At 42.0% G+C, this 22,261-nt stretch overlaps 2 protein-coding genes across 5 annotated transcripts in view; one reads left to right on the top strand and one right to left on the bottom strand.

Moving 5' to 3' along the window:
- EFCAB11 (EF-hand calcium binding domain 11) overlaps positions 1 to 2,910 on the bottom strand; it is a 109,887-nt gene extending 106,977 nt beyond the window's left edge. For all 3 annotated transcript variants that reach the window (XR_004540160.1, XM_033952632.1, XM_033952633.1), the window contains exons 1-2: positions 2,714 to 2,910; positions 2,322 to 2,417 (exon numbers count right to left, since the gene is read on the bottom strand). Coding sequence is in view for 2 of the 3 variants with exons in the window: in XM_033952632.1 (XP_033808523.1) it covers positions 2,322 to 2,417; positions 2,714 to 2,788 (171 nt within the window). In the remaining variant the exon portion in view is untranslated. The remainder of the gene's footprint in view (positions 1 to 2,321; positions 2,418 to 2,713) is intronic.
- A 168-nt stretch (positions 2,911 to 3,078) lies between these two features.
- Positions 3,079 to 22,261, top strand: part of TDP1 (tyrosyl-DNA phosphodiesterase 1) — a 172,985-nt gene continuing 153,802 nt past the window's right edge. For both annotated transcript variants that reach the window (XM_033952485.1, XM_033952484.1), the window contains exons 1-4: positions 3,079 to 3,184; positions 7,081 to 7,625; positions 15,823 to 15,866; positions 18,081 to 18,136. In XM_033952485.1, coding sequence (XP_033808376.1) covers positions 3,177 to 3,184; positions 7,081 to 7,625; positions 15,823 to 15,866; positions 18,081 to 18,136 — 653 coding nt within the window. In that variant the 5' untranslated portion in view covers positions 3,079 to 3,176. The remainder of the gene's footprint in view (positions 3,185 to 7,080; positions 7,626 to 15,822; positions 15,867 to 18,080; positions 18,137 to 22,261) is intronic.

Genomic DNA, 22,261 nt, shown 5'->3' with positions numbered 1-22,261 from the left:
CCGGCCCAGTAGCACCTCTTCCCTGCTCCCCCTGTCCCTCTTCCCTGCTCTGCCAAAAAACAGAAATGTGCAGCCACCCCTGGATAAGACGATTAACATACCTTTTGTAAAAAGACTTCCATGTTGCTTCAAATATTCAGACGCCTGAGCTCTTGAGAGGACAGAGCATGGCTTACTTGTGGTTTCTTCCCCCTCCCCCGTTGCCAAGTCGCTGCTAGTATTCAGATCCCTGAGCTGCTAATATTCAGATGCCATCTCTCTGTCTCGCAGCGGGCTTGCCGGCTCCGGCCAGACAAAGTTCATTTTTTAGTTCAAAGCCGATGCTGCTTCTCCTCTCTCGATCCCCGCCAAAGTCGGAAGTCTTCTCCGACTCTGGTGAGGTTCGATAGAGGAGCCAGCGGTGGCTTTGAACTAAAAATTGAACTTTGTCTGGCCGGAGCCGGCAAACCCGCTGCGAGACAGAGAGATGCGTGGTAAGTGCGCATGCGCACTCTGCCGGCCACGGAACTACAGATTAGGCAACATGGCAGTAAGAGTGCGCATGCGCGCTTAGCATTTTATTATATTAGATGGAAGACATACAAGGTCAGAAGAGAAAATATTTGAATATCCAGAGAAATTATGAATAGAAATAAAATTTTGTTAAAAAAACCCAAACCTTTCTTATATTATCTGCCTTGAACCGCAAGGTAATGACGGAATAGAAATCTCTAATGTAATGTAATGTATTAGTTCAGTTAGTTTTTGATACTTATTAATATAAGAGTTTACAAACTCATCCTAGAAACAGTGCTACATACCTCATTGCTGAATATCACTATGGTCAACTTCGAAGTACTCCCCTTGGGAAGTTATACACTGACGCCAGCGCCTAGTCCACCCTTCAAAGCAATATTGGAACTCTTTTTCTGGAATGCCCATCAGAGCTATCATTATATTACCCTTGATGTCCTGAATGTCATCAAAATGTCTTCCTTTCAATATTTCCTTTATCTTCAGGTAAAGAAAAAAATCATTGGGGTGTAGGGAGGGTGAGTAAGGAGGGTGTTCCAATAAAGGTATTTGTTTACTGGCTAAAAACTCCCTCACAGACAGTGCTATAAGCTGGCATTGTCGTGATGCAAGAGCCATGAGTTGTTGAAAAGTTCAGGTCATTTTCCTCTAACTTTTTCATACAGCCTTTTCAGCATTTCCAAATAGTAAACTTGGTTAACTGTTCAGTTGGTATAAATTCATAATATCAAAAAAGGTTAGCAACGTCATTTTGACTCTTGATTTGAACCAATGGAACTTTTTTGGTAGTGGAGAATTGTCCGACTTCCACTGTGTACTTTGATGCTTTGTTTCAATGTTGTATTGGTTCACCCATGTTTCATCACCAGTGATAACAATGCCCAAAACATTGACTTGCCTCTCCAAAAGGTCTTGGCAAACTTCGATTCTCTTTTGCTTTTGTTCATTGATGAACTCCTTTGGGACCATTTTTGTACACACGTTTCTAACGCAAAGATTTTCAGTTAAGATTTTCCTGTTTCTCTATCGATGTTTACTTGGTCTACTATACTTCTCACAGTTCTGCTTGTTACTGGCCGCCCTAACCTCTCTTCATCAATGACACTTTCTCTTGCCTCAGAAAAATGTTTAATCCATTTGTACAATGTGTTTTCTTCAAGGTATTAATTATCACCATAAACTTGGGACTAGCAAATCCCCGATTTCACTTCCACTCTTGCCAAGTTTAACAAGAAATTTAATATTTGTTTGTTGTTCTAATTCAAGCTGCGACATTCTTGCGATGGCACACACAAACTTGGAACAATAATAAACACCACTCAGCAATATACTGGTACACGTTGACACGAACACAGCTGTGAGACACTGATATACCAAGGTTATGAAACCTTACCAAGCTGTTTGTACAGTGCTGCTAACGTAAGTGCACAGTGGCAAGTTCATGAACTTAACTGTCAGACCTCATATATATGGTAGATAATCATATGTGTACTTATCACAAGGCAATGTAACAGAAATTTTGTTGCTCATGTTAAATAGGTCCTCTACTCACACAAAAAATGTTTTTCACATCTAGTCTGTCCTTAGAGGGAACATAGGTTTGTGGAGATCAAATTTAAATCTGATTTTACCTACAGAAATATATTAGTGTATCACTGAATTAAAAAGTTCCAATGACTTTCTTTACCATTAGACCCGACAGTAGTTCAGTCTTGTAGAATTACATCTTATTTTAGTAATATCACACCATGCCAATGTAGCACCTTTGAGAGTACTAATAAATGTGTTTACAGTAGAAGAAAAAATACCTTTGAAGGTTTGTAGCCAAACAGCATCATGACGGCAACCTTAAGATCTTCTGTGTTTAAATATCCTTTATTATTTTCATCACACTTCTTAAATACCTTTAAAAAAAACAACCCACAGGAAAAAAAGGACTGAATTAGAGTCTTGCTTTGAAGGGAGTTGTCACCCATTTTTACCAAGCCCAAAGACAAAAATGAATATTAGTATACCGTACTTTAAAAAACATCAGTTATTATTTTAATAGATTGGTTTATTTAACCAATGTAAGACAAAGGGGGAGGGGAGTTGCAAGCTATAGAGATGCATAGAACCAAACCAAGGTCAAATTTCACATTCTGACCTAATGAAATAATATTTAATGCAACTCTTAGTCTCTTTCTCCTTCCAAACCTACTTCGGCAAATTTCCTTCTGTCCGAATCAGTGACTTCTCTGCGCGTTCCGTACGGAACGCAACTCGCGGCAAACATCGTACCCAGAAGAATAGAACCAAATACATAAATTTTATGAGGGGGGGGAAAAAAAGATGATAATGATCCAAAGTCTATCGCGCTCACGGCGGAGCCTAAATCTCCACAGCAACCGCCAGCCCCTCCTGACACTTCCGCGTCGCAACCGTAAAACCCCTTCTTATTGGTCAGCCGCTGCCGGACCTCCTTTGACTGCGCTGAACGATTGGCTGAGCGGCTGGGAGCGCGAGGCGGGCGTTCTGAGGTCGACTGTGTGAGTGGTTTTTTTTTTTTTTTTTGGAGCGGCCGTTCTCTGCCCAATGTGTGGGAGGTTAGGACCCAGGGGAGCGCCGTGGCGGGAAGCGGAAGCGGCGAGCCTCGCGCTGGGACAGTTGAACGGGGGCTGAGGATGCTCAGGTGGTAACACGGAGAGAAGCTGTGCTTGTTGTAGCTAGAAACGAGTATTTTGAAGTACTTTTGGTCTGGGGCAGGGCTCAAGCAGTGCAGCCGCTGTGCTAGTCCACGTGAAGGACCTGCGAGAAAAGTTTAATGCGCAAGCTGGGACATGCTCCCTTCTGTAACTAAGGGCTCCTTTTACGCAGCTGCGTTAGGGCATTAACACGTGGAATAGCGCGCGCGCTAGACGCTAACAGCCAGCATTGATAGAATGTTTTCATTCCAGGCCGCTAAATTGAATCGGTGGCTTGGAACATTAATGAGAGAGGCTTCTCCCTACTCTGATTTTAGAAAATTACTCAAAACACGTCTGTTTGACAGGTTTTCATCTTAATTGTGTTCCTATTTTACTTTTTTAGGCTTCCCAACTGATGTATTTTACATTTTTAGGCTTCCCAACTGATGTATTTTACATTTATAGTAATTATTTGACTGTTTAATTTTATGTTATTTTATTCACACTGTATGTATTCATTTTTTTGTCGTGAACCGCTTTAAACCTTTTTTGGTATTATTGCAATTCTATCTACCTCAGCCTAACCAAGAAAAGCCTCCACAGACTTCAGCGGATTCAGAACGCCGCAGCTAAGCTTGTTTTTGCGAAAAGCAAATTTAATCAAGTCTCACCACTCCTGTCTAAGCTCCATTGGCTCCCAGTAATCCCCAGGATCCACTTCAAATGTGCGTGTCTGGCCTACAAGATCCTACATGGCATCCTTCCTGCCGTTATCCCTTTATCCTGGAACTCCCCAACCCCTACTTCCTCCAGATCCTCCCAAATTTTTAAACTATCCTTCCCTTCCATAAAAGGTATTTCCCATGTAGGCAAACTTGGGTCATCCCTCCCCTTTAGAATCACTGAGATCTGGAATAACCTCACCTCCCCTCTCCGAACCTCAAGCTCCCTCCAACTCTTCCGCAAACACCTAAAAACCTGGCTATTCTCAAAACTGTAACACTTCCCCCCTCTTAGGCCTCTCACCTTCCCCCTTTACACCTAACTCTTTAATCTCTCCACTGTAGTTCCTCTCTCATCTTTCTTCCTGTAAACCGTGCCGAGCTCCGCATTCGTGGAGATGGTGCGGTATATAAACCCAAGGTTTAGTTTAGTATACAAAAAAAATTATTATTATTAGTTCTAGCTGCGTGGCACGTGATAATATCCTGCTTGCGCTAAAAACGCTAGCGCACCTTAGTAAAAGGAGCCCTAAAAGCCAACAGAACAGGGGGTCGCTCAAAAACCCTGCAAGACTGTGTGACCCTTTTCTGTTGCATTTAGATTCCTGCAGATACATTAGTTTTGCATTGTCCCAGAGAAGCTGTAAAAAGCAACAAGACGCTGCCGCCGTTTTCCTGTGACTTTTATTCACCATTAACGTCTGAAGCTAGTGACTTCTCGTAAAGGTCTCGCAGAGTTGTGCAGCTGTTGCGTTGCATTGGGGGTTCATTCATTTTAAAAGCAAACGTGTGTATATTTATCCACAGTAATGAAACGGAGCAGGATATGGTTCGAAATGTGTACATTTTACAGTAGAAGAAAGAAGAGTTTAAATGACATAAATTTAATTATGTCAGTGGAAAAAGTCTCGAGCCTTTCTCAGATAGGTAACACTTGTTGCTAGCTTCATAAAACAGAGGTGTGCTTCAGTCCAGTGTCAGCAAATCTTGAGGGGTACTTCTTGGGGTGTACCCAGGTGTTAGTTGGAATTGCCCACTTAAGACTTTTTGAATTCTAGATTTTGAATCTTGTGAAAGACATAAAAAGACTCAAAGTTTAGAGGGAAATAATTATTTTCTAATAACAGGGATGCTATAGAACTAGACTAGAAGGTACAAAATGAAGCTGCAAGAAGGGAACCTTAAAGCAATATCCAGAAATACTTTTTCATGGAAAGGGTGATAGATGCCTGGAATGCTCTTCCACGGGAGGTGGTAGAGACAGAAAGAAAAAAAAGACAAATTCAAAAAAGGCATGGGATAAATGCAGAGGATCTCAAGCCATTTGGAGACGTCCCCAAGAGGATGGAATAAAAGCAATGTTTCCTAAGTCAATCCTGGAGTAAACTAAAATTTAGTTTTATAGACTGAGTCATCAACCAAGAGGAGCTTGACTCGGTTTACAATAATGTAAAACATAATACATAAATTTGACAAGAAAAAAGTAGACTGAAATAGTTCATTTCCAAAATGTTTAGCAAACAAAAAAGTTTTCAGAAGTTTCCGGAATAAAGCAAAAGAACCTAAACTTCTTAATGTAAGCGGTAAAGCATTCGAAAATTCGGTTAATTTAAAACAAAAGAATAACTAAATCTCTTAAAGGTTCTGTTTTTACCACTGAGAGAGGGAAATGTATGTTTTAATTTTTGAGAACTTCTGGCAAGATGAGTACCCCCTTGCCAGTAAGATTTTCAGGATATCCACAATAAATATGCACGAAAGAGATTTGCATATGATGGAGGCAGGGTATGCAAATCTTATACATATTCGGTATGGATAGCCTGAAAACCTGATTGGCAAGGGAGGGTACTCTGGGACCAATTTGGGGAAACACTGGAATAAAGTATAAAAGATTTCCACACAGAGTAAAAACTGAAATGACTTTCATACTTTCAAAGAAGGTATTTGGGGGGGGGGGACCTACATGGAGTGGCAGGATACTACAGTAACCACTTTCCTGAGTAGTCTTGATGGTTCATGCTATTTTCTGCAGTAATTTACTGTGTTACTATGAATGCAGTACTTTGGCTTATCTGAATCAGGTTGACACGCTTCCTGTCAAAGTATACTGTTAAAATCATAGCCTTGTATTTCTTGAGAAGGAAGAAAAGTGGTCATTTTTGCTGCCTGTCGTTCATCTGATTACCATTTCATCAAGCTCTGTAGGGGAAATTGGTGGTGGAGCGGGGAATCATCTTCTAGAAATGATCAAGCAGAGTTTATTCTGACAGTCAAAATTATGCTCTTGTCAATGTTGGTCTTACACATGTAGATCAACATGAAATTTTGCTTCTCTCCATTTAAAGTTATGTATTTCATAAAAATGCTTGTTCTAGTTGTAATACTCTAAAACGAATCTCTTTATTAATATTTAAGTACCGGTAGTATGTGAGAGACTTGTAATCATTATTTTATTTATTAGGTGTTTATATACAGCTTATCAATGGAGATTGTCTAAGTGGTTTACATTTAGGTACTCAAGCATGTTTTCCCTCTCTGTCCCAGTGGGCTCACAATGTATGTTATGTACCTATGGGGAACTGAAGGATTAAGTGTCTTGTCCAAGGTCACAAGGAGCAATGTGAGGCTCGAGCCCATAACCTCGAGGTGCTGAGGCTGTAGCTCTAACCATTACGCCACTCCTTCCATATGCCCACCACTAGGCCAATCCTCCCTCCATGAGTCAATGAAATTTGAAATGTTTTATCTTGACTTATACAACTTTCTGGCCTATAAGCAAGGCATCTTTTAAATTCTGTATCTGCTTAGAAAGCACCATTTATATTATAAATCTTTTAACCCCCTCCTTTACAAAGCCACGCTAGCATTGTTAGCGCCGGCTGCGGCGGTAAGAACACCGACTCTCATAGGATTTCTATGAGTGTCGGTGTTCTTACTGCCATGGCCAGCACTAAAAACGTTAGTGTGGCTTTGTAAAGGAGGGGGTATAATGTGTTACATGTAAGATGGTGCTAGTAATATAGTCACCTGGATAAATAGCTGTGATGATCAGTCTCCTATAGATGTGTGGCTCTATTTTATATTCTTAGAAATTTTCAAAAAAAGCTAGGTCTTTACTCTTGCTTATCTACTTTGAAATGTAACTTCAGGCATAACGTACTACTTTAATTAATTTGCAGAAACACAAATTCCCAAGGAACTGAGCATGGGAAATGGACATTATCCAGCAGTGATGAAGAAACAGCAGACTGTGAAAAACCATCCACATCCTCTGTTACTGGGAATCACAAAGAAAATGGTTCACTGTACCCGTGTTCACAAGCTAGAAAGGCTGCTGAAAAAAGACAAAAGCAGCCATTGAAATTTAAACAGGAAGGGCTTCCTAGAGACATCTCACCAACAAAAAAAATTAAGTCTGCGGATTTAGGCTGGCAGTTTTCAAGTAGTGATGAGGAATCTGAAACTACATCAAATCAGCAATCGCAGAGCTCAGAAAAGGTTGTGGTGAAGACGGAGAGTGGACATCGAGAGAGACTCCAAGAGCCAAATACAACAGATGATTTTAAACACCCCGAGAGTCCAAAGTCATCCAAGAAATACAAGACACCAAGTGACCCACAGGATGCTTGGGATTTGCTGGAAGCAGGAGAGCCATTCAGATTCTATTTGACCAAAGTCCGCAGTATAAAGCCAAAATATAACTCTGGAGCACTCCATATAAAAGGTACCTTTGATTATATTAGAGCATCAAATGGTTAGGGTTCTTTTGGCCAAAACCTGAATGTATTTCAGATAATATTGTAACAACCACCAATAAGCTAGATTTGACATAAAATTGAATGAGGCTAGCTAGAAATCCAGCTCCTAAAATGGGTAGGCTACCACGGTCCTCAAGGTTAAAACTCAGTTGGGTTTTCAAAATCTCCACAATGGATATGCACGAGATCTATTTGCATACAATGGAAGCAGTACATGAAGTTCAATCTCATTCATATCCATTGTGGAAAATGTCTTGTGGCATTCATTGATCGTGGTTGCTCTTCCCTGACCTAAAATAAGGTAAATACAAATTCTAGTCTTCAGTACAGTTGAGCTGTTGCTTTTACTCCACGTTCTAAAAGGCAGGATTGTTTATGGGGTCTCAAGTGCAGCAGGTTTTTGACTATTATATGTAAGACCTGTGAGCTCAGTCTGTACAAAGACTATCAGGATAGTACCCAGTGGGGATAGATTAAATTATACCAGTTGCAATATGTGTAAATCATCATCTGAAATTTTAAGGGAAAAAGCTGATCCAAGCCTTTGGTGGAGAACCGAAGAAAATATTTCTTCACACAGCGTATAATTAAAACTCTGGAATTTGTTGCCAGAGAATGTAGTGAAAGCAGTTAGCTTTCACTACATCCAACTCTTCGCCTACCCCTCCCTAAAACTATGCCACTCAAAAAAATTCCTTGACAAAACCTATGCCTTCCAAGCCGCCAAACTAAACCCTTGGCTGGCCCAAATGGTCCTCAAAGCACACAACTACCTCGACTTCAGAAAAATACTTAAAACCCACCTATTCCGAGAGCAAGACCCTTAAAGTCCCAATGCCCCTTCCTTCAATCCTCCTCCTCCTCCCTCCTACCGAAACTTCTCCCCTCCCGTCTCCTCCTCTCCCCCCTTCTTCCTCCTTGTAGTTCGTAATTCTATGATCAATTTGGAATGTAATCACTTGTAACTACTCTCTCCTTGCTATTCGCAACTCTATGATCTATTTGGTATGTACCCATTTGTAACTTCCTTCTCCTTGCTATTCGCAACTCTATGATCAATTTGGCATGTAACTTCTTGTAATTTGTTCTAACCAATGTGAACCGCCTAGAACTCTTCTGGGTATGGCGGTATACAAAAATAAAGTTATTATTATTATTATTAGCTTAACAGGGTTTAAAAAAGGTTTGGCTAATTTCCTAAAACAAAAGTCCATAATCCAATATGGCTTGAGGAAATCTACTGCTTATTCCTAGGATAAGCAACATAAAATCAGTTTTACTCTTTGGGATCTTACCAGTTACTTGTGACCTGAGTTGGCTACTGTTGGAAGCAGGATACTGGGCTTTATCCCAGGACAAGCAGGCAGCATATTCCCACACATGGGTGACGTCACTGACGGAGCCCCGCAGCGGATAGCCTCGAAAGCAAACTTGCTTGAAGATCTCGATCTTTCGAGCACTGTACCGTGCATGCGCGCATGCCTTCCCGCTCGAACTAGGGCGCATCTCCTGAGAGGATCCTCAGTTCGTTTAATTCCGCGGAGACAAGAAGACACGATTCTGCTTCGACCTCTACGTCTAGACTCAGAACCACTTTCACCATATTCTAGAGAGGCTTCTCCCTCATACTCAGCTCTTCCTAAATCTCGCAGTGTATCTCCTGAGGAAGCGTCTGATTCCAAATCCATTTCTTTTGCCAAATTTATTTTTGATATGGGACAAGCTCTCAAACTGGATCTTCATTCAGATTCTAAATATACTCCTGAATATTTAGCAGATATGGAGCTTCCTCATCCACCGAAAGAGTCCCTCAGATTACCTATGACTCCTGTTCTGAAACAAACCTTTGTTCGTAATATGGAGACTCCTTATTCCATCACTGCCATTCCATCTAAATTGGAATCCCGTTATCGAACAGTTCCATGTAAAGGTTATGAAAAGTCTCAACTATCTCATCAATCCCTGGTAGTAGAATCCTCTTTAAAGAAAGCACATTCTTCTAAAATCTATGCTTCAGTTTCTCCAGGTAGAGAAGGTCGTACCATGAATAAGTTTGGTCGCCGTTTATACCAAAACTCTATGATGGCAAATAGAGTTCTTAATTACAGCTACATCTTTACGTCCTACTTCAACCATTTTCTGAAGATTTTACCATCTTTTTACCCGGATATCTCTACCACTCGTCTTTCAGAATTTAAACTCATCCTTAAGACTCTTTCTCAATTACGACTCTTCATGTTACAAGCCTCATATGATGCATTTGAACTCTCGTCTCGAGTATCGGCCTTTGCTGTAGCCATGCGTCGTTTAGCATGGTTACGTATTGTGGACATGGATCCCAACCTTCAAGATAGATTGGCAAATCTACCTTGTCAGGGAAATGAATTATTTGATGACTCTATTGAGGCAGCTACCAAGCGTCTTTCAGAACATGAACGCTCTTTTGCTTCCCTCATTCGACCAAAACCTAAACCTGCACCAACTAGAGGTTTCAAACAGACTCCACATCGTTATCCTCAGAAAACGACTCCTGCTTTTTCAAGACCTCCTCCTCGTCGTCCTCCTCAACAACAGCGACAACAAAAATCTCAGACTCCTGCTGCCACCAAGCCTGCTCAGTCTTTTTGACATTCTCGACATGAGCATTCAAATTTCTCTGTTTCCAAATTCTCTCCTCCCCATAGGGGGTCGCCTTTCCACATTTTATCACCAGTGGGAGCTCATTACATCAGATCTCTGGGTGCTTACCATCCTATGAGAGGGATACTCTCTTCGGCTCCTTCAGGTGCCTCCAGATCGCCATCCAAGAGAGTGTCCTTCCAATCAGTCGCATCTTCCCCTTCTTCTCCAAGAAGCTCGAGCTCTGCTTCTCCTACGAGCTGTGGAGGAAGTTCCTCTTTCCCAAAGGAACTTGGGATTCTACTCCCATTATTTTCTAGTTCCCAAAAAGACGGGGGATTTGCGACCGATCCTGGATCTCAGAGCTCTCAACAAATATCTAGTCAAAGAGAAATTTCGAATGCTCACACTGCCAACTTTATATTCCTTAATGGACCAAGGGGATTGGATGTGTTCCTTCGATCTCAAAGAGGCGTATACTCGTATCCCTATTCATCCAGCATTTCGCAAGTACCTCAGATTCCAAGTAGGAAGCCTTCATCTGCAGTACTGAGTTCTCCCCTTCGGATTGGCTTCTTCTCCCAGGGTTTTCACAAAATGTCTCGTGGTCGTGGCTGCAGCTCTTCGCAACCAGGGTCTCCAAGTATTTCCATACCTAGACGACTGGCTCATCAAGGCTCCCTCTTTTTCAGGGGTTATTGCAGCGACCCAACAGACTATTCTTTTTCTACAAAGTTTGGGATTTCACATCAACTTTCCCAAATCTCAGTTGACTCCTTCTCAGTCTCTTCAATTCATAGGAGCAACTCTGGACACTATCAATCTGAGAGCATACCTTCCACAACCACGTCAGGCCGCCCTGCTTCAGATTTCTCAACAACTCTTCCAGCACGAAAGATGATGGTTCTGCTCGGTCACATGGCTTCTACAGTTCATGTGATTCCTTTTGCCAGACTTCACCTTCGTATTCCTCAATGGACACTGGCATCCCAATGGCAGCAATCAGTGGATCCACCAACTCGACTGATTTCCATAACTCCTTCATTGCGGAAGTCTCTCCGTTGGTGGATGCTCTCTTTAAATCTTTCCAGAGGCTTGCTGTTCCACCCTCTTCCTCATCAGAAAGTCCTCACAACCGACTCTTCAATGTACGCATGGGGAGCTCATGTGGACGGTCTTCGCACTCAGGGTCTCTGGACTCAAGCAGACCGTCGGTGTCATATCAATCTATTGGAACTCAGAGCGATATTCTATGCTCTCAAAGCTTTTCAACATCTCCTTCACGACATGGTGATTCTTGTACGTACCGACAACCAGGTAGCCATGTATTATGTCAACAAACAGGGAGGGATGGGCTCTCACTCCCTCTGTCAAGAAGCTCTGAAATTGTGGCATTGGGCAATTCTTCACAACATCTTCCTCAGAGCTGTTTATATTCAGGGTCAACACAATTATTTGGCGGACAAATTGAGTCGTCTTCTACAGCCTCACGAATGGACACTCAATTCTTCTACTCTTCGCCAAATCTTTGCCCGTTGGGGAACTCCACAGATAGATCTGTTTGCGTCACCTCTCAACTTCAAACTGCCTCAATTTTGCTCCCGCATCTATGCCCCTCAACGTCTCGAAGCGGATGCGTTTCTACTGGACTGGAGGAATCGGTTCCTTTATGCTTTTCCTCCGTTTCCTCTGATTCTCAAGTCTCTAGTCAAACTGAAGTCAGAACATGCCACCATGATTCTGATAGCTCCTCGGTGGCCCAGACAACCTTGGTTCTCCCTTCTACTTCAACTCAGCACCAGGGAGCCTCTTCTCCTACCAGTATTTCCCTCTCTACTCACGCAAAGTCAAGGATCCTTGCTTCATCCCAATCTGCAGTCTCTACATTTAACAGCTTGGTACCTTTCTGCATAACAGACTTTTCTCAATTCTCTCCATCTGTTCAAGATATCTTACTTGCTTCCAGAAAACCATCAACTAGACAATGTTATGGCCAGAAGTGGACTAGATTCTCTGCTTGGTGTTCTACACGTCACTTGCCACCCAGATCTTCCTCCTTGACATCCGTTCTGGACTACTTACTCCATTTATCACAATCTGGACTTCAAACTACATCTATTCGAGTCCATCTTAGTGCTATAGCTGCTTTTCATCAGCCTTTGGATGGAAAACCCCTTTCTGCACATCCTATCGTTTCTCGCTTTATGAAAGGACTTCTCAATCTCCATCCACCGCTTAAACCACCTCCAGTGGTTTGGGATCTCAATGTTGTTTTAGCTCAACTTATGAAACCTCCTTTTGAACTGCTTGACAAAGCCCACCTCAAGTATCTCACTTGGAAAGCTGTGTTTTTGATTGCTCTCACTTCTGCTCGAAGAGTCAGTGAGCTACAAGCTTTAGTTGCAGATCCACCCTTCACAGTTTTTCACCATGACAAAGTGGTCCTCCGTACTCATCCTAAATTCTTACCTAAAGTTGTTTCAGAATTTCACATCAATCAGTCTATTGTTCTACCTGTGTTTTTTCCAAAGCCTCATTCTCATCCTGGAGAAGCCGCTCTTCATACCTTGGACTGTAAACGTGCTTTGGCTTTCTACCTCCAACGCACTCAACTTCACAGAACATCTCCTCAACTTTTCATCTCATTTGATCCAAACAAGTTGGGACGTCCTATATCAAAACGCACAATCTCCAACTGGATGGCTGCTTGTATTTCTTTCTGCTACACTCAGGCTGGTCTTCCTCTGCAAGGTCGAGTGACGGGCCACAAAGTTAGAGCTATGGCGGCATCTGTAGCTTTCCTTCGATCAACTCCCATTGAGGAAATCTGCAAAGCTGCCACTTGGTCCTCGGTTCATACTTTCACCTCTCATTATTGCCTGGATTCCTTATCCAGGAGGGATGGCCACTTTGGCCAATCTGTTTTGCAAAATCTTTTTTCGTAAATTGCCAACTTCCCTCCATCCCTTTTTACTTAGCTTGGAGGTCACCCATGTGTGGGAATATGCTGCCTGCTTGTCCTGGGATAAAGCACAGTTACTTACCGTAACAGTTGTTATCCAGGGACAGCAGGCAGATATTCCCACAACCCTCCCACCTCCCCTCTGAACTGAGGATCCTCTCAGGAGATGCGCTCCCTAGTTCGGGCGGGAAGGCACGCGCGCATGCGCGGTACAGTGCTCGAAAGATCGAGATCTTCAAGCAAGTTTGCTTTCGAGGCTGTCCGCTGCGGGGCTCCGTCGGTGACGTCACCCATGTGTGGGAATATCTGCCTGCTGTCCCTGGATAACAACTGTTACGGTAAGTAACTGTGCTTTATGGACCTTCGGTCTATCCCAGTATGACAAGTCTTTTGGCCTGTTAAGCCTTCTTAGTCCTATGTGTAATTGCCAGCATTCTGGAAGTAGATTTCTCCGATTTGCTGGATCTGAGCCCACTAGTATTAAATGGGCAAATCAGCAGTCATCTCTTATGGTCAAATTTTGTACACAGCAGAATTGCTTAATGAGACAGAGATGCTAACAGGAGAGCTTGTTGACTTCTTTGTCCTTCTCAGTAGGTTCAAGGTCTCCTCTGCAGAGCTTGCATACATCTGCATGTTTACAATGATGGCTGTTTTAATCAAAGAACAATATTAGGAATAAAGCATGTCAAAGCTAGGCACCAAATTCTGTTATAGATTATTAGCATAAGTGGACTTTGACATGCAAACCATCTAGGCATGCCCATTTATGTCATGTCTATGCCAGGTGTAAATGTGTATGCCTAAATGTGGCACTTTATTGAACAGTGAAATTAACATACTAATGTGTGCATAATTGTGGGAGATACTCATGTGAATTATTCCTTTTATTTGTGAGCTAAGATAATAGAATGCCACTTTTCATGCAAATCTGTAACATCTATGTGCATAAGTGCTGCTATTCTATAATTTGAATATGCAAATGGCACATAAATTTACGAGGCCTATGATGTGAGGGGGACTGTTTTTTTTATTTTTCTAGTAGTATTTTCTATAGCATAAGTCCAGGAATCTGTGCATACAGAAGCTACATCATAGTTTGATTCATATGCCAAACAGCTCAATAAAAGATGGGATATTCTGTATTCCAAGAAAACAAATACTGTGGAAGTGTATAACAAATAATTGGCAACAGAATCACCTCCAAAAATCGATCACTGTAATAGTAAACAAACTGGACTCTGACCTGACTGTGTATCCAGTAGTTTGCTGCTTGAATACTAGGTCTCTGAGGCTTGGCATTAAGCAGTTTGTTTACTATTACAGTGGTTGATTTTTGGAAGTGATTCTGTTGCCAAATATTCTGTATTCCCTCAGGTGTCCTTATACATTTTATAAAAGGCTCCATGATCAACAAAGTCTTTTGTGAAATATTTGAGGAATAGTGAACATCCTGATTTGAATATCCCAATTTGTGGCTAAACGCCATTTTTTGAAATTGGGCCTATAACACAGACACGATTCTTGAGGTTGCTTAAACTTTTGAGAAGATAATTTTTTTTGAATCATTGAGGGTCCCTTTTCACTAAGCCACGGTAGTGATTTCCTTCACCACCATCCTAACCAGCAAATGCACTGAAGCCCATTTAATTCTTATGGGCTTTGGTGCATTTGTTGCAGGAGAATCACTTCCGTGGCTTTGCAGAAGGAAAGGGTAGCTCTAGTTTCTCTGTTTTGTTCAGTTGCTTGAAGGTTCTAATGTTAATTGATAAGTTTGTTACAGAGTAGAACAGAATTGTAGTGTCGGGCAATTTCCCTGTTTTCCTCCTTCCTATTATGTCTGTCATTACAATGCTGCTTGATTGCTCTTGTACAAACTGAGGGGGCAGGAGCAGCTTCTTGGGATGCAGGTGGCATTTAAAGATGATTGACCACATTTTGCAAGCAACTTTTATTTATTTCATTTTATATTCCATCCTCCTCCAACGAGCTCAGTACAGATTACAAGATTAACATACATAATATATAGTCAAAACGGGTTACAATGATGGTGGGTTCAGGACTACTAGACAATCTACAAGAGAGGATTAGGTTCTTACCTCAATAATCTTCTTTGTTTACAGAATTTATGAATTACCTGTATCTAGTGCTCGAAGTAATTTACAATCATTAAAACAGATCAATGATGTCAAAATGCAGAATAAAATTCCAAAATTATAAGTAAAATTGTATAGTAACAGTAAAATAGCAGCCCTTAGCGATTTAAGGATCATAATGAATATAACCAGAGTATAGGATGCAGGCTGTGCAGTTTTTTGCGAACATGCAGGTACTTTATTTATCATATCTTGTAATTCACTTAGTCCAAAGTGAGTGACAAAAGCATGAGATAAGTACAAAAAAAACAAAGTCACATAAAGGTTAAAAATGATTTAATAAACAGCAGATCAATATTACCTACAAACTTGAATGTTTAGGGTTTTTATTACCAGATTTTTATGAACACTGAAAACATCTAAAGGTTTTGTCAATATCATGTATTAAGATGTTAAACAGAGTTCATATATTTTTTTCCCCCTCAGACATTTTATCTCCATTGTTTGGGACTCTTGTGTCTTCGGTACAGGTGAGCTGATAATTGACATGTTTGTACATTACATTTAAAATGCAAACATTTTACGCAGCTTCATTTGAAAACTTTTGTTGGGTTTTACTAAACAGCGCTAGAGGTTTTTAGCATGGGCTGGCGAGGTAAATGCTTCAATGCTCTTAGGAATTCTGTGAGCATTGGAGAATTTACTTTGCCAGCCTGCACAAAAAAACATTTAGTAAAAGGAGCCCTTTGCCTGCAAAGTCTGGTTTTGGTGTTTTATATTCTAGTAAATGTATGTATTCATTCATTTAGTTTCTATACTGTTCTCCTAAGGGAGCTCAGAATGGTTTACATAATTCAGGTACTCAAGCATTTTACCCTGAATCACAATCTATCTAATGTACCTGAGGCTATGGAGGATTAAAGGGCAAATTCTATAAGAAGCGCCGAAAAGTTAGGCGAACCAGGCACCGTTCAGCGCAATGTAAGCAAAATTGGGTGCTGTTTAGTGAATTGCGCTGAGCGGCACCTATTTTGCAGGCACCCAATAAATAGCTCTAGGCACAACTAAAAGTCGGTGTCAGGTCAAAAGCGCGCCGGGACAAAGGCGCGCCCAGACAATTGAGCGCAGCACGCGCCGCTCTAAATTACTGTTTTTAGCGCTCCGACGGGGGGGCGTAGGGGGGGAACCCCCCCACTTTACTTAATAGACATTGCGCCGCGTTGTGGGGGCGTGGGGGGTTGTAACCCCCCACATTTTACTGAAAACTTCACTTTTTCCCTGTTTTTAGGGAAAAAGTTAAGTTTACATTAAAATGTGGAGGGTTACAACCCCCCAAACCCCCCATAACGCCGGCGCGATGTCTATTAAGTAAACTGGGGGGGTTCCCCAACAAAACCCCCCGTCGGAGCCCCTAAAAACTGTAATTTAGAGCGGCACGTCGGCGCGCGCTTTTGTCTTTCGCGCCGTTGTCTATGAACCCTAAAAGTTAGGTGCTTAGCTGAGCACTTAAGCATGCTCAAGAGCAGCGATTCTGCAACAAGGCACCTAACATGTAACCATGCCTAACGTGCATAGCGCCTATTTTTTTTGAAGGCCGCCTAAATTTATAGAGTCGCCTTATTACAGAATCGCTCTTTTCTGATAGGTGCCTAATTTTCAATTATTGCTGATTAAAAAGCTTAATTGAGCTTGTTAATCAGTTTAGATGGGTGCCTCTAAAATAGGTGCCCAACATTAGGCGCCAGTTACAGAATTTGGGCCTAAGTGACTTGCCCAGGGCACAAGGAGCGGCGCAGGGTTTGAACCCACAAACTCAGGGCATTGAGGCTGTAGCTGAAACCACTGCGCCACACACTCCCCCCATTTCAGAGGAATAAGGCGAATCAGATTGGTGGCAGGGTGACGCAACATGTAAGGGATAGCCTAGAGTGATGGCCTACAGTCAAACATGGTAAGTGTTGCAGGAAGCAAGATGCAATGTGAAATCTTTATGGATAGAAATTCAATAAGTGATGGGGAAGAATATAATAGTGGCCCGGAAAACCCTATCTTTCACGGAGGTGCGATTTCTCTATATGGCACTGTCGCGTGATTGACCGCCTATAAGAATCCAGGCCTTGGGGTTGGCAGCAGCCAAATGTTTGATAGCACAGTATTGGAAGAAGTTAGTTGCTCCACCAGAGGACGAATGGTTGATAAAATTGTGAAAACTTGCCCGGATGGAATGCTTAGCTGCTAAGCATTATGGTTATTATGAATATCAGATGCGGACTTTGGACCACATTTTTCATTGTATTTGATCCTATCTTTCTGTTGAGTGGGAAAGGGGGTTAGTGGGGGAGGGGTAGGGTGGTTGTTTGGGAGTCTCTTTGAAGAAACAACAATGGGACTTCCACATAGTGAGTATCTTGTTGATGCTTTTCTTGTTTTTCCTTTTATTTTATCATATGATGGGTTGTGGGAATGGAGTGTAATAGTGAAATGTTTACTTTGTATGCTATATTGAGTGGCTGTAGGATTCTACAATGCTGTATTTGTGGTGATTATATTATTTTGTCTTTATTATAAAACTTTAATAAAAATTGAAAATATAAAAAAAAAGAATCCAGGCCTTAATGTTTATTAGAGATCAGGACAGCCATATTCCTAGTAGTGCTGTTTATCTTCATATAAATCAAGTGGCTTAATTCAGTGTAACATTTTTAGTAGTAATTTTTCTTTCTCCTCTTCCCTTCCTTCTAAAGTTTAATTATTGCATAGATATCGAATGGCTTGTAAAACAGTATCCAGAGGAATCCAGGTAAGTTTGTTTTTTTCAGCTATTTGCACTATTTATATTCACCAGACATTAAGAACATAATATTAGCCATACTGGGTCAGATAGTGGTCCATCTAGCCCAGTATTCCGTCTTAATTTTGGCCAATCTAGGTCACAAGTACCTGGTAAAAAACCCAAACAGCAGCAACACTCCATGCTATCGATCCAGAGCAAGCAGTGGCTTCCCCCATGTCTTTCTTATTGGCAGACTATGAACGCTTCCTCCAGGAAATTGTCCAAACGTTTTTTAAAACCAGCTACATTACACACTTACCACATCTTCTGGCAACGCGTTCCAGAGTTCAACTAGTCTGAGTGAAAAAAAATTTCCTCCTATTAGCTTTAAAAGTATTTCCCTGTAACTTCATTGAGCGTCCCCTAGTCTTTGTAATTTTTGACAGTGTGAAAAATTGATCCACTTGTACCCGTTCTACTCCACTCAGAATTTTGTAGACTTCCATCATATCTCCCCTCAGCCGTCTCTCTTTTCCAAGCTGAAGAGCCCTAATCTCTGTAGTCTTTCCTCATAAATATTTGATCAGTTTTGTGGAGATAGATGTTAACTTTGTATTTAGAAGTAGTTTTAAGATTTCATTCATTGCACAGTAATGTAAGGGCTGTAAGATCCATCTACTTTGTCCATTTACTTCTGTTGCAATGCTGAGTTATCCACTTGGTCTCTTTGTTTTGTTTCCCCCCTCCCCCTTCACTTCTTTGCAAATATCAGTGGTGTACCAAGAGTCTGTCTTGTCTGGGGTCATATTTACATATATGCACATATACCAATAAATCACCTCTGGCATGTTGTCCACCCCTAAGCAGTCCCTTCCCAGCTGGCAGTGCAGCAATACTAGTGATTGTCTAATCTGCTGCTCCTTGCACCTCCTGCTCACATGCTCTTCTGCCTATATGGTTCACAGCTTAGATCATCTGTTTGACATTCCTAGTATGCCCCAAATTTTTACTGCACACTAGGAGAGATGCTGGCAACAAGAAGAATAGGTTAGAGAAGCACCTGGCTTGCCATGCAACCAGCTCCACTTTCCTGTTAGTTGACATGACAGCAAAAATCACACGTATCTGGAAGTGAGCAAAATAGTTGATAAGCAGCATCCCAAATATTCTAGTGCAATATGTCTAGTGGTCTTGAAATGATGGGGTTCTGTATCTCAGCTTGCAAGTTGCTTGCAGAATACAGTCAGTCATGTTTTCAACTCCACCTCCTTCCTAGGGAGCTGCTCCTGCCCCTTCAGTTTGTTTTCTGTAAGCAAGTTGCTCAGAAGTGCTTCTGATCTGCTACTGCGGTTTTATTATTTTCAGGATTTTTTCTCAGTGTGTGTTTGGAGGCTTGATGCCCAGAGGAACCCACTAGTTGGGACCTCTGCCTGAGAAAAAATGCAAACCCATGTGGCAGAGGTCTGCTGCTAGCAGGATTAACCCTTAGGGACACCTAGCTAGCCAGCCTGCATTTGTATATTTTGAGCTTGGGGGGCCATCCCCTGCATAGCTGCTCACATTCCTGATTTACTCGGGAGCTGGAGTGCAGGTTGTTTTGCCTCCTTCCCAGCTCGGCCCTTTCACTGTATGGTTTTTGGGGGGGTTGAGGCTCAGTCCTGAGTAAATCAGGGATGCGAGCAGCTACGCAGGGGACCAGGTTTATCCAGTGAATCTGATGCAGATGTCTTCTCCATGAATTCCAGCTGCAACAGGCAGGCACCACATTTCACAGTGAGTAAGGCTATTGTAACCTATGGGGAAAATGGTGGGTTGGGTGGGGTGGGGTGATATCCTCAAAAGTTGAAGTTAAAGGTTTCTATCCTTTCCCTGTGATTTTTATAGCAGGGTCTTTTCTTGTTTCTACTCTTTTCATTTGAGGTTGCTTACATTTGTTTTATTGAATGCTTATATACTGCCCCTCAAAATCACATCACATCAAGGTGGTTTACAAAATTCTGAGTCAGAAAAGAACTCCATTACCAACAGGACAGAAGCAGAGTGGAAGAAAAAAAAAAAAAGAACCCGACCTATGAAACTGATTTTTAACACCTATCATAGGTGAAATTTGCATGAGCTTTCTCTAACACAATTTAGGAAAGCCTGAAATCTTTACATTGAGATGTATATTTGTGGGAGGTTTTTTTTTTCCTATATTGTATTATTTTATGCAGTAATGTGCATCTATGTGTATTATATATTGCTAATTATATATTTACACTTTGGGATTTGAATAAAGCCATTAACCCCCCCACCCCCCACCCCAAAAACTAGTGCTGTCAATATTCCAAACAATTTAACCAGGCTTGTACAGGGCAATCCACTGTTTTTCAGTGGCACGTCCAAGTTTCCAAGTTTTATTAAAATTTGTTGAAACGCCTATCATACATTCTAAGTGTTTTACATTGTTAAAAATAAAGGAGAGACTTACAAGGGCATATTGATGAGACAAATTTGGACTAGACACGAAAACAATGGGCAAGTATAGATAAAATACAATAATTACAAGAAAGGCCGACATAAAAAGGAAAGAACACGAGGAGGGGGAGGGAATGAGTCCTCATTAATAAGGAGAAGATGTTCTTTGAGAAGAAGAAAAAAGAGAGAAAAAAAAAATAGGAGTGGAAAGGAAGAAGTTATTACTCAGAGGCGTCTTTAAAGAGGAAACATGTGAGTCCGCCTTTGAATTTATCTAAATTGTTTTCGGCCCTCAAGGTATTTGGTAGGGAATTCCAGACTGATGGGGCTGTGACTGAGAAGGAAGTGGTTCGACGAGTGCTAATAATTTTTAAGGATGGGATGTGAAGGAGATGTTGAGAGGTTGATCTCAAAGCTCTGGGGGGTTCACAGGGGATAAGAATTCTATCAATAAAAGCAGGTATGTTAGATTGTAGATTTTGAATGTGAGGATAGCTATTTTGTAGGTTATTCAGTGGGGAATCGGGAGCCAATGGGCGTTTTTTAGTAAAAGGGTGACATGATCGTACTTCTTGGAATTAGTTATAACTTTTATGGCGGTATTTTGGATTAGTTGAAAGTAGTAACTGTTTATTGCTGCTGAATATCCGTACTAATCCCTAAAGCCATAGCTGACAATTTTGTGAGTGGTCCAGGGACAGAGTCAATATTTAATCATCTGAATTGTGGACAAATCAGACAGCATAAAATGAAGTCCTCTCTTTGCCCACTTTCACTTAGGCAATTATGCGCTAAATACCCATATCACACTTAACTGCTTAAGGGATACGATCATGTATTTCTTTTCAGGTTTTCCGTAAATTTTTTAAAACTACGATGTTTCAACATTTTTTTTTAGAATGTAACTCCTTTGTAACATATTTTTATTGTAAACCGAGTCGAGCTCTTTAGCTTTAGGGATGATCCAGTATATAAATCTAAGATTTAGATTAGATAACTGGTTGCACCTAACTGGGCATTCAGTGCTGGTGCCCAGACATGGCCTAATGTTGAATATCCAGGTATAATGCTGGCAGTGGCCAAAACAAAAAAAGCTAACTGCTACCAGTTGAGTATTTCCCCCAATACTACTACTACTACCGTATTTTCGCGGATATAACGCGCACCATTGTAAAACGCGCACAGGGGTATAGCGCGCAGAAATCACGATGATATGTACAAAAACTTTTCTATACCGCGCTCAGGCATATAACGCGCATGCTGCCCGACTCTCCGTTCACCCCCCCTGACTTCCGTGCACTGTCCTCCCTTGAAGTCCTGTCCCCCCTTGAAGGTCTGTCCCCATCCTGAAAGCCTGATGCCCCCCCCGACGTCCGATACATCCCCCCCCCCGGCAGGACCACTCGCACCCTCACCCCGAAGGACCGCCGACTCCCCAACAATATCGGGCCAGGAGGGAGCCCAAACCCTCCTGGCCACGGCGACCCCCTAACCCCACCCCGCACTACATTACGGGCAGGAGGGATCCCAGGCCCTCCTGCCCTCGACGCAAACCCCCTCCCCCCAACGACCGCCCCCCCCCCCAAGAACCTCCGCCCGTCCCCCAGCCGACCCGCGACCCCCCTGGCCGACCCCCCCACCCGCCTTCCCCGTACCTTTGTGTAGTTGGGCCAGAAGGGAGCCCAAACCCTCCTG

This window comes from Geotrypetes seraphini, chromosome 7 (assembly GCF_902459505.1).
Source record: "Geotrypetes seraphini chromosome 7, aGeoSer1.1, whole genome shotgun sequence".
In the NCBI taxonomy this organism is placed as follows: Eukaryota; Metazoa; Chordata; class Amphibia; order Gymnophiona; family Dermophiidae; genus Geotrypetes; species Geotrypetes seraphini.
The sequence above is the reverse complement of the archived record's forward strand: the minus strand, read 5'-3'. Positions and strand labels throughout refer to the sequence as shown.